The following is a 12364-nucleotide window of genomic DNA, read 5'->3' on the forward strand; positions in this document are numbered from 1 at the left end:
CCCTGTTCCCAGCCCCAGACATCGACAAATCCCCTCCGTCCCTTTGCCCCACCCCAAAACCGGCAGCCCTCCCCAACGACCACCAAAAATGACCGTCGTTTTTCAAACACCTTAAAAACGGATGCAAGTGGTCGAAATTGGTTGATTTAGGGACGAAGTGGTCGATTTTGACCATAAAACTGTCGATTTCTACCGTAAGTGGCCGTTTTAGGGCCTTTTTTGGTTGTTTGAAAATCGAACGGCTTTAAATTATGGTGATTGGGGGTGTGATTGTCGGTTTTGGGGAGGGGGAAAGGGAAGGAGGGGGTATACCGGTGGCTTTGGACTAGGAACGGAAGGGTAAGGGTGGGGTTGTGGTGACGACACGATGCCCGCGGTAGGGTTGGGGGTGGCTGAGATAGTTTTAGGGTTTTAAAATTTGTCAAAAATAAGCAAACCTTTATCTCGTCATTCAAAAATAAGACAATCTTTTGATTAACTCAAAATAAGTTGACTTTTAAAGGTATTTTCTAAAAATGAGTAATGACTGGTTAGCTTGAAGGTTAACCGGTTGTTTGGATGATAATGCCACGTGTTGCAACTTCCAACACGATTGGTTTATTTTAAAATTTTTAATTAATATTAATTATTTAAAAAAAAAAAACAAAACCTTACTCCCACCGCTGAATTGCCCCCGTCACCCTCACAGCCCCACCCCCGCCAAAGTGCCAGCAACCACACCATTACTCACTGGCTAGTCAGCCACCGTCCAACCGGCGACCACTTCCCACGACCACCCAACACACTTTCCCAACCACATGCTCGCGCCGATCCGGATTTCAAATTGTGAATAAATTGAGTCACATTGTTGCTGCCGTTTTCTAATTGTTTTTGTTGCTGATTGTAGGAGTGTGATTTAATGGCTGATTCCAGTGGTTTAGAAGCGGCGATAAAAGCAATTGTTGTTGTTAGGCATGGTGGAATGGTGTGATTTGTGGGCTGATGGGAGATAGTTAGGAGCCACAGGTGGTTTGAATTGGTTGTCAGTGTTGGCGTGTTGCTGACTTGCTACATCGTTAGCTAGACATTGGTGGGATTTAGGGGCTGCTGTTTGTTGTGCGTTGTGGAGTGAGAAGGCGGTTGGTGGTTGTGGATTTGAGGGTGGTGGTTATTGGTGGTGTTGTGAATTTGGGATTGGTGGCAGGTTGAGGAACGTGGGCCGATATTGGGTGGATGTTATTAAAGTTGGGGGAAGGTGAAGGAGAAATGGGTGGTGGTGGGAAGAGGTCGTCGGTGGGTGGAGTGGGTGCTGATGAGGTAGTTGACGGTGGCTGACTGGCTGATGTGCAATTGTGTGGTGGCTGGCACTCTAGATTGATATAATATTTTTTTTTTCAAACAAAAGTGACCTGTTGAGAAGGTTGTAGGTCATCTGACTTATTTAAAGAAAACACCCTTTAAAAGTTAACTTATTTTGAGTTAATTAATAGGTTTACTTATTTTGGGAAGATGACAGGATAAAGTCATATCACCTACTCCCTCCGTTCCCAAATGTTTTTTACGTTTGGAATGTTGCGCGGTTATTAAGAAATTGTAGAAATTGAGAGTAGTTTAATGATTGGCAATGTATACATTTAAATAAAGCAAGAATGTTGCATGTGGGGGGTTTAGATAGTGGAATGAAAGTTGTACAAAAAAGAAAAAGCATGTGGGATGATCCGTGCAAATGGATATCAGCCAATAACATTGCTTGATTTATTTTTTCAACTAATCAACTAAGATCACACAGATTGCACACATTAACACCAATTTAAGTTGAGATTAAAATCTGAATTTCCCTCCAACACTTTTACATGTTCAAATAAATAGGCAACCCATTTTCACAAAACAAGTTTACTCCCTCTCTCTTCAATTACAGAAAACATCATTGCCTGCTTTACTTCAAAAAATGGCTGATGATGATGCAAATGCTTTCGATTGGTTCATCGACTTTGATCTTCATGATGATTTTGATCGGGGCTACAATGGTCTTGACCTTAATTTCCCACCAGCACATGATTTTGAAGACTTTGGGGACATTGAAGCTGGTGATGTTCAAATGGGTCATGACGAAGCTGATATTAATCTAAATTCAACCCCAGAAGAGATGCTTCAACATGAAGATGCAAATGAAGCTGATGGAGAGCCTATTCATCCCAAGCAGCGCAGGCTGAGTGATGTGGACAGAGCGAATGTCCTTATGTGGCTATTGGATAGGCAAGCAGAAGGTGTGCTGAAGCATGGAGGAATTAACCAAGCTGCTGAGTTTTTTCAAGTAAGTAGACAAACAATAAGTTCATTATGGAATAAGGCCCAAAAACAAAAACAAGCATTGCAATCCTATAACATGAATAACAATATGCATAATTGTGGTACAAAGAGAATAGTGGCACCATTAGAAATGGTGCAACTACTTAAAATGGGTCAGAGGTCATGCATTAGGGACTTAGCACAAATGTTGGGTTTGGGCTCAACGATAGTATGGAGAATGATCAAAAGAGGGGATATCAAACCACATACAAATGCTTTACACCCTAAATTAACAGAAGCAAACAAAGCAGCACGGTTAGAGTGGGTGTTGAGCATGATAAGGGGGGATTCACCCAAGACAAAACAATTCTACTATCCACTGTATGACTTTGTGCACATAGATGAGAAGTGGTTTGAGCTCACTAAAAAAACATACAGATATTATTTGGGAAAGGGTGAAGTACCCCAACATAGAGCAGCACCATCAGGTACAGACCCACCAAAAGTAATGTTCACTGCTTGTGTAGGCAGACCTAGAGAAGGAGATGATGGGGAATACACATTCGATGGGAAAATTAGGATTTTTCCATTCACATACACTGAACCAGCAAAGAGGAAGTCAAAGTACAGAGAAAAGGGGGCACCGGTCACCAAACTAATTAAGTCAATAACAAAAGAAGTGACCAGAAACATGTTGATACATCAGATAATACCTGCTATCAAAGCTAAATGGCCAACAAATTGGGGAACAAAGGTCATATACATACAACAAGATAATGCTAGGACTCATATAAAACAAGATGATCCCGAATGGCAAAAGCATTATCAACAAGACGGATTTACTTTCATCCTAGTACAACAACCAGCAAATAGTCCAGATTGTAACATTTTGGATCTTGGTTTTTTTAGAAGTATTTAAACACTTCAAAACAAGAAAATGGCCAAGGATGTGGACAACCTTCTACTGGCTGTACGTGAAGCATTCAATGAATTACATCCAAAAACACTAAGCAATGTTTGGATGAGTTATAAATATGGCATGAATGAAATTCTCAAGTGTAAGGGGTCAAACAAATTTCCTCCACCACATAACAACAAGGCCAGCTTAGAGAGACAAGGGATTCTTCCCGATGAAGTAGAAGCTCCAAGGTGGCAGTCCAAGAAGCAAGTGACTACTTGGCTAACTATTACCAAAACTTAGATTCACAAGGAACACAACAGGGGCCAGAGAATACTCAACAACAAGAGGAGACAGTAAACCAAGTTCCAGAAAATGCAAATCTCCAAACACAACAAACAACAAAACAAAATGAAGAAATTCAAGGGGCAGAGCACTAGAGGTCAAATGGGACATCCTCAACTTCAGGACCTAAGTAGATACATGTGATCATAGTAACCTTTTGATGCAAAACAAGCTTTTGTCACAACTTTTTGTACAAGGGGGTTAAAAGTATCAAACTTTTGTAGATCATAGGTTCACAGTATCAAGCTTTTGTAACAAACTTTTGTAAGGTTAAAAGTAATGCAAAATTCAAAGTTTTGCTCTCTCAAGTCTATCCATTAACATACACAATCAAACATCAAACCAAAATCAATTTCTCAAACATAAGACCCCATCGAATAAAAAATGATAAAAACAAGAGAAAATCAATCAATGTGATAATAAATTAATAGTGCAAAATTAAGAAAATATACCTTCAAATTTGACATGATACGACGTAGATCTGCCCAAAATTCGTAGCAAAACAGAGTATTCAAAGCACCAAAATTTTGTGGGATCCAAACGAAAACACAAAATAACCAAGTAAACCCAAAATAATCGCGCAAGAAACATTAAAATTTTGAGATAAATAAATGTAAGGAGTGAAAGATAAGGCGAAGAGCACCAGAAATGAAGGGAAAGAACAGAGAATTGAAGAAGATTCAAGATTAGAAGAGAAAGAAACAAATAAGTGGCTAAAGACTGAGGAAGGTAAGCAATGGGATTAAATGCAGGCCTCGAGAATTGGGTCTCCAACTCACCACTTTTGCTTATTTTGTCTATTAAATTAACCAAATAAGTACAGTATCACATGGTATTTTAAGGACAAAATGGGAATTAAATAAGCAGAACAAGGGCAATTCGGTCCATATTTTATGGCTTAAAATAGTATAATCCTAAATGTAAAGAATAAAAAGGAACACTAAAAATGGAAACGTAAAAAACATTTAGGAACGGAGGGAGTAGTTAATAATAATTCCTAAGTTCCTCTAAATATGCAGATAAGGAAAAAGGGTCGAACCACAGGGGAACAAGTCTTTCTATTCCTAATTAATTAATATAATTCTAAATTATTAAATAACTAAATTATATTATAGATATGATAAATTAAACTAAGGGAGATGAAAGTAAGGAGAAATCAATTAATAAAAGCTTAGGGTATAGGTTCACCAATAAATAATATTCCAGTGTAAAATACAATAATCAATCATCAATGCATCAATTAATCAGATCATAAAGGGCTTTCGCTACGTATTACAATCACAGAATTAATCTACCGGTATTAAATCGCATATGTCAAATCTTGACTTAACCATTTATAAATTAACATGCCTGTTGAAACTAAGCCTATACATCAATTCTCGTCTGTCGAATCTCGAATCAATATTGCTAAACTCATACAATTAAACCAGGCCTAATCTAATTGCATATCATTAAATCAATCAATAGGAAATTAATCAAGCATTGACAATCAACAATAATAAATTACCCCTTCATATTATTTATGGATCCCCACAACCCTAGAAAATAATCCACTCTCACATAATTAAATCTAAACTAATCAAAGCAATTAAGCAAAACATGATGAACAAAAGCAAATAAATTACTGAAATATAAAGGGAAGAAATTGTTACCAAAGTTAACGGAAATAATGAATTGAATTAAATCAAGAGTTGTAGAGAGAGAAACAAGAGAGAAGTTTAAGCTTAAGAGAAGATTAAACTAATGAAAGAGAGGTCATTGTATCAAAAGCAACTAAAACGTCTTTATACAAAACATAAAAATCTTAATTAAAATCTAAGTAAAGAAAACGCCAAATTCCTTCTTCAAGACACGCGCCCGATCGGGCGCCAGCTCGCCTGGCCGGGCCCGCCTTTTTCATCAGGTGTGCATCTCTCGCGCCCGACTGGGCGTGAGACAGGACGAAGCATGCCCTTTTTCCTCTTCCACCCCGCCCGGCCGGGCGCACCTTCGGGCGAGGGCCTATCCGGACGGGCGAGGCCTTGGGCTATGGTTGGCACTTTGATTGGGCTTTAATCCTAAGCCCAATCCGGATTTCCACTTCGGGACTTGAATACTAGGTTCAAATAACTCGGCCCCTTCAAAGTTGAGCCCTTAATCAACGGTTTGATGACTCCAACTGGCCTTGGGCTACGAAAGGTGGTTGTACTCCTTCAATGCTCGTAGTTGCTCCAAATAATCCCGAGAAAATACTCTAAAGGTGCAATTTCCTACAAAACGCTACCAAAACTATGAAAACACTGGAAAGCACACATTAGCAATAAAAGTGGCTTTAAAGAGCCAAATATACTCCTAAATATGACCAAGGGACGGGGGAAAATCACTATATAAAATAGACATATAAGAAGACCGAGCAAAGGTTTGCTTATTTTTGACAAATTTTCCTTTTTTTTTTTTAAAAAAAAAAAATTTCCTTTTTTTTTCTAAACTAATAATATGTCGACACGTGGCACAATGGACCCCACTTAACGGAATTTTGGACGGCAACTATTAAGTGGTGCTAAAATTAATTTTTTAAAACTTTTAATGATGTTTAAATAAAAGTTTTTTTTTAGTGTTAAAAACCACTTTCATGTTTTTTTGATATGTTAAAAATCAAAATTTCCTTTTTTTTTTTTTATAAAAAGTTTAATGTACTTGTGTCATCACGTAATTGGTCAAAAATAAGTATAATTTTAATTTTAATTTAGGAAAAATTGGTAATAATAATCCCAACTTTTGTCCATTCGCTCAAAAAATCCCAATTTTGAATTATTTTTAAATAATCTGAACTTTGGGGTTTATTCGCTTTTAACGGTCCCAATGTAATACTGCCACCACATGTCCAATGTATTACCCCGTATTTTTGAGACGTATTTTTTATTTAATTAATTAAATAGTATTTTCTAAAAAGGTTATTGTAGTAATTTATTTTACTATTTCAATTTAGAGCCAAAATGATATTTGAATTTTGGAGCCAAAAACATTTTTAAACTTAATTAATATTTTTGGATTTTGGATAAGATTTACTATCCATTTATTTTATTTTAATAAAAACCAAAGGATATACTATATTTTTGATATATTAATTAAGCAAAACTGTATTTCCTAATTATATTTAAAAAGACGAAATCCTATTAAATTAGCTAATAATTTTGGATTTTCTAAGTGTAGAAAATCTGATTTTTCTTAGTTAATTAAGTTGGTTTTAAGTTGATATTTTCTAATTTATTATTTTCTACAAAATATATTTTTTACACAATTATTTTTAATTTTTAAAATCTAGTAAAATCAAAGAGGTTTGAAAATACGAGCATGCATAGGCTCAATATTTTCAGCCCCCATATGTTAATTATTTTGTTAGTTTTGTATTTAACTATCTTCCTTAAATCCCTTATTTCCTTAATTTCTTTTTCTTATCACACAAAGATTTGATCGTGGAATTTATTGCCTTAAATCTTCCTTGATTATTCTCCAAGCAAGCTTACTTGCCATCTTCCATTTCATGATCAAGTTACTTACCTTAATTTTTTATTTCTTAATCACCATAAACTAAACCTTCCTTAATTCTTAAACTCCTTACTTTTCCAAGTAATGCCTTAAACCAAAATTACCATAATTTATTCTTACAAAATCTTGCCTTAATTATTTCATTCATGAGCCTATAAATATCCCCTCATATCTCTCATACTCTTCACATCAAAACCCAATTCTCTTCTTCTCTCTTACTCTTTTTTTTCCCTTAACATTTTCCTACTTTTCTTATCTTTTCAAAAAGAAAATCAGCAAGTATAACCTTTGGAGCCAATTTTCGGGCACTTCTGGTCATTTTTAGGAATTTTCTATTTCACAAAAGATTGTTCCCCTCGAAAAATACTTGAGTTCATGCTCAAAAATCACCTACTTTAGAATTATATTGAAGGAGTTATAGCCTTTGCAAGTTCTGCCTATTATATTCTTTCCAACGCAAATCCAATTATCTTAATCCTTTAATTTCTTCATGGTTGGTTTTTTAAAATATAAATACTTATTTCAAAGTTATAATTTTATAATAAAGTGTTATTTAAAAAAAATAAAAATAAATAGTCCATACACATTAGATTTGGGTTAATGTCTAAAGATGTTGTGTAACCTCATGGTTATGTTAATTGCAAGGTGTATTTGTGATTGAACTTTGAAAGTGCGAAGTGTTGATTAAGATTCGGAGTCAAGGTACGTTTAGGTGGATTGATACTTTTGAAAATGATTGGTTTGAATAACATGTTTTATATGATTTTATTGGTGATTGAATTAAATTGATTTGAAACAAAGGATGTTTGGAGGTATTGACTTTAATATATGTTTTGAATGGCTTGAATTACTTATGATGTTTAAATAAAGGAATTGATTTGAAAAGCTTATTGAAACAAATAAAAGTTTTGATATAGAAAGGAAGAGTTATTAATTTTTCAAAAGTTATTAATATGAGATTTAACTCTCAAGTATTTATTAAAAGGTTGATTTTGAAAGCACGTTGGATTGAATAAAAAAGAGTTTTTAGTTAGCCTATTATAAAGGTTGATTTTATTCAAAGAGGAATTTCATGAGCATTATTTAATTATTATGGAAAATTTGTCAAAAAAAACCTTTTAAAAGCACCATTTTGCGAAAAAAAAACTTTTAAAACCTTTTTGGTTAAAAAAAACCACCACGTTCATTTTTTTTTTGCGAGAGGAAACCTAAGCTATTTCCTTAATTATCCTCTAATTAATTTAATTAGGCTCTAATTTCCTCCCATTTCTTCTAATTAACCACTAACTCACCAATTACTTAATAATTATATTTAATTTATACATAAAAAAACACCACCCCAATCACCAACCAACCACCCCTTCCCCTTCTTCCTCCTTTTCCCCCTCCCTTTGAAGCAACCCCCTCACCTATTGGACTCGACGCCCACATCCCCCCACCTCCGGTGACCTACCTCCACCGCTGGTGGACCGTCCCTTTCCCCCTTATCCCCGTTGGCGACCACCACCTCCCTTCGAATTTTTGGATCTTATATGCTTAAACATGCTCAAATCAAGTCCAAATCAATTTAAATTTGTTCCTAAATCACCCTAGCATCACATACATACATAATCAAAGCCAAAACAAGCATAAAGTGCAAGCAGGATGCACAAAATTAAAAACCCTCAAATCAATTTTCTAGGGTTTTTCAAAATCAAGGAGATGGTTGTTGGGCTGTGATTAGGGGGAAAGGGAGGGTCGTCTGGTGGTGGAGGAGGTCACCGAAAGTGGGGGGATCCGGACAGCGAGTCCAGTGAGGGAGGGGTTGATTCCATGGGAGGAGGAAGGAGGAGTAAGGGGAGGGAGGAAAGGAGAAGGAAGGAGGGGGTGGTGGTTTTTTTATATATATTAATTAAATCTAATTATTTAGTAATTTGGTGGGTTAGAGGTTAATTAGAAGAAATTAGAGTTTAATTAAGTTGATTAGAGGGTAATTAGGGGAATAGGTTTCCTCTCGCAAAAAAATGAATGTGGTGGCTTTTTTTTTTTTTTTTTTTTTTTTTTTGACAAATTTTCCAATTATTATTAAAGCTTTACAAGCATGATTATATTAATCCCACTATGCGGATAAGACTATGGACTTTGTATATATGACCTAGTGCAGGGAATATTTCAAACATCAACTTTGAGCCCCATTATGATCATATATTTAAGTATGGTGGCGTCCAAAGGGAAGGAAAAAGAGTCGCCAAGAAGTTTTAGGAACTTGTAAACCGTTCATGGATGTGAAGGTTACACCCCCATTCACGATCACAGAGATCGCTAACTCCATAGTGGTCCAGAACCATGACTGGATATTCAGGGATGATGGTACGAATCCAACCTTAAAGAGATTGAACCCGCCCTAAATCGGCCTCTACTTAATTCTTATGATATTCATGTGCGCTTTCTAATTAATGTACATATATCAAATTGATCTTAAGCATATTTAATCTATGTTGATTGATTATTAATGCATAAATAAATCTATTACTGGTGATCACTTGATCATATTAGCCCTAAAATTAAATTATTAATTATCTTATTAAGCGTGATTTCATGTATAAATTCCCTTTAATCTTGTAGAAAGGGGTGTGATCAAGCAATAACAATAAATCATAAATAATCAAGCAATGTATATATATTTAACACAACATCAACATGATTAATAGCAAGATCCTAGGTATGATACTAAACAGATTAATAACAAACCCTAGTATGTCACTAAATAATAAAGACCAAAGCTTTACCCTAAACATGATACTAGAAATCAACATGATATTAGAAATATTAATTAACACCCTAACATGATACTAGGAATTAAAATCAACATTCTAACATGATGCTAGAAATTAAAATATTATATTAAGCATGATTTCTATAGCAAAATAATAATTAAGTAATTGAATTACTCACTTTGATGCCTCGTATCTCTTTCCATCAAAACAATACACACGTTAGTAACTTCAAGAAATATTAAAATAAACAAATAAATCAAATAATAATTGAAATATTGATTTGAGACCAAACCCTCAGAACTATCAATCTTTCACGTCGAGGTCGAAGGCAACTTCGAGAAGGGCTTGTAGTATTCGAATCTCGTGAATGAGGTATGGTATTTGTTTGGAAATGTATTAATGAATGTGTGTTTGGATGTGTTGGGATGTGTTTTGGCTGCGGCTAGAAATTAAGAGAGAGAGAAAGAGAGAAAATAAGCGTTAGCTTAGAGAGGGGTTTAGATGATGATTTTTGGTGAATGAAAACGGAGGAAAATGACCTCTGTTTATAAGGAAAAATGAGGGTCAAAGATCAAAAAGAGTCCAAATTTAAATCGGAATAAAACACTATTTATCGCGGCGCGAAAGGAGTATCGCGGCACGATATAGACAACAGTTTTTGCGGTTTTTGTTTTTATGATATCTTTTGATCCAGAAATCGAAATTAGATAAATAATATGTATTTGGAAAGATCTTGAAGTCTACTTTTGAACCCAATTTTAATATGATTAAAATCTTTTGTGGAATAAAAGATATGGTTGAAATAGTGGGACAATGTCAATTTTGGATAGAGTTTGGTATTTCGTTCATATCTTTTTCGTTATAGCTTGGAATTGAGATTATAATATATCATTGGAAAGATAATTTCAAGGGCTATCCAAAAATCCAATATTTGGATAAAAATATGAGGCGCAAAAATCATATCTGAGCTTCTTTGCATTTGAATTGAACAAGGATTTTCAAAAAGAGGAGTTTTATTCAATATCAAACTCTTTGATCTTTATCTTTTGGAAAGGATAGATTAGAACCTTCTAAAGACTTATAGAAGTTCCTAATGAATACTAATTGGTTTAGAAATGGGATTAAGGTATTTGGACCCTCACATAATCATTGGGTCGTAAGTGAGTGGACCTAGTATTTGGGCTTGGTTTAGTATTTTGGTCATAATTTATTCGTTATAAGTCGGATTTGAGTTTATAATATATCGTTGGAAATATCTTTTCAAGCTCTATCCAACTATACAATTATTGGACCACGATTATGGACCAAAATATACTGGTTTGAACATTTTTATAAAGAGGACACGAAATGAATGATTTTTAAGACACAAAAAGAATGATTTTGGATTTAAAGATACGAAATGAATGATTTTGGATTAAAACATTTTAGGAAAGGCTAGAAATGGTCAAGGATTAAGGGAAATTCACGAGATTCTTCAACTCTTCACCTAACTCGTAATCAAAGACGTGAAATGTACTCATCAGTGGGTTTGGTTTTTGGGGAGACATAATCAGGTGTCTACACCTAGTATTTCCTCAAGAATAGCTGAATAGTCTTTCAATATAAAGATACTAGCTTTGAGGGCTTTGGGGGAGGGGGGAGTGTGCATACTAAGGAGAGAAATCGGATATTTAAAAGGAGGAATGGATTTTATAAATCATTATTATTGAATTCTTGAGTTATTGGAATTATTTTGAAAAGTTTGAGAAATTGGTTTTGAATTATGAGTTTGGAATGATTGAATTAATTATTGGAATTGGTTTTAAAAGCATGTTTGCTAATAAATTGAGTTTACATTATCTTGCCACTCACCAACTCTGCTCACCATAGCTGCCCAATATTGCCATCTCAGGCGTCTCTTAATCACCAATTCATACAATTGTATCCAACAGCAGCCCCTGCGACGACCTGCACCTTTCCAAACACAAGCAAACACCAACAACGACCAACGATCAAAGTAGCAGCACCACAAGTCACCCGCAAGTAATATGCGAACCCCCAGTTCGCCAATTTTGGCTCACAAGCAGCGGAAATTAGCTATTAATGCTCCTATTGAGGTCAAACAAGATAGAACTTCTAGGGCGGTCGCTCTGTATTTCAAAGCGGACGCTCTCAATTTGTTCAATTTTTAGAATCGAGGCATGAAGCTCGGAGCAGGTGCTTCAATGGGATACGCGACCGCTCCATCGTGGGCTTGTCTTCACGTGATTTGCACGTGAATAAAGGTGCTCATTAATATCGGGCGTCAAGATTGTTTGCTAATGATTGTTGATGATGACTAACGATGATCAATGATGCTGATGAATGGTGATGAAGATGGATGATTGTGATGATGAAAAGAAGAGCAGCCATGAACGAGAAAGCAGTGGAATTGAGCGTCATTGACTCATTTCAATAATTAAAGTAAAAAAAATTAATTAAATGAGCTAATTTCCTATAGGTTAACCTTAGGTGATTATGTTTTAACCCTAAGTGACTAAGTTTTTATCCCGCATTTAATTTTCCTCGCCGGAAAAGTGTCTTCAATCAC

At 35.2% G+C, this 12364-nt stretch overlaps 1 protein-coding gene across 1 annotated transcript; it reads left to right on the plus strand.

Moving 5' to 3' along the window:
- Window positions 1-1927: 1927 nt before the first annotated feature.
- LOC145571245 (uncharacterized) lies at window positions 1928-3187 on the plus strand. The gene has a single exon (XM_081630311.1). It carries the CDS (start codon window positions 1928-1930, stop codon window positions 3185-3187), a length of 1260 nt encoding a protein of 419 aa, XP_081486437.1.
- Window positions 3188-12364: the final 9177 nt, after the last annotated feature.

The sequence above is a fragment of the Chenopodium album genome, chromosome 12, assembly GCF_948465745.1.
Source record: "Chenopodium album chromosome 12, dcCheAlbu1.1, whole genome shotgun sequence".
Taxonomy (NCBI): domain Eukaryota; kingdom Viridiplantae; phylum Streptophyta; class Magnoliopsida; order Caryophyllales; family Amaranthaceae; genus Chenopodium; species Chenopodium album.

Bases quoted from the DNA above. Each gene is read 5' to 3' on its own strand.
- LOC145571245 (XM_081630311.1), top strand. From the start codon at position 1,928: ATGGCTGATGATGATGCAAATGCTTTCGATTGGTTCATCGACTTTGAT.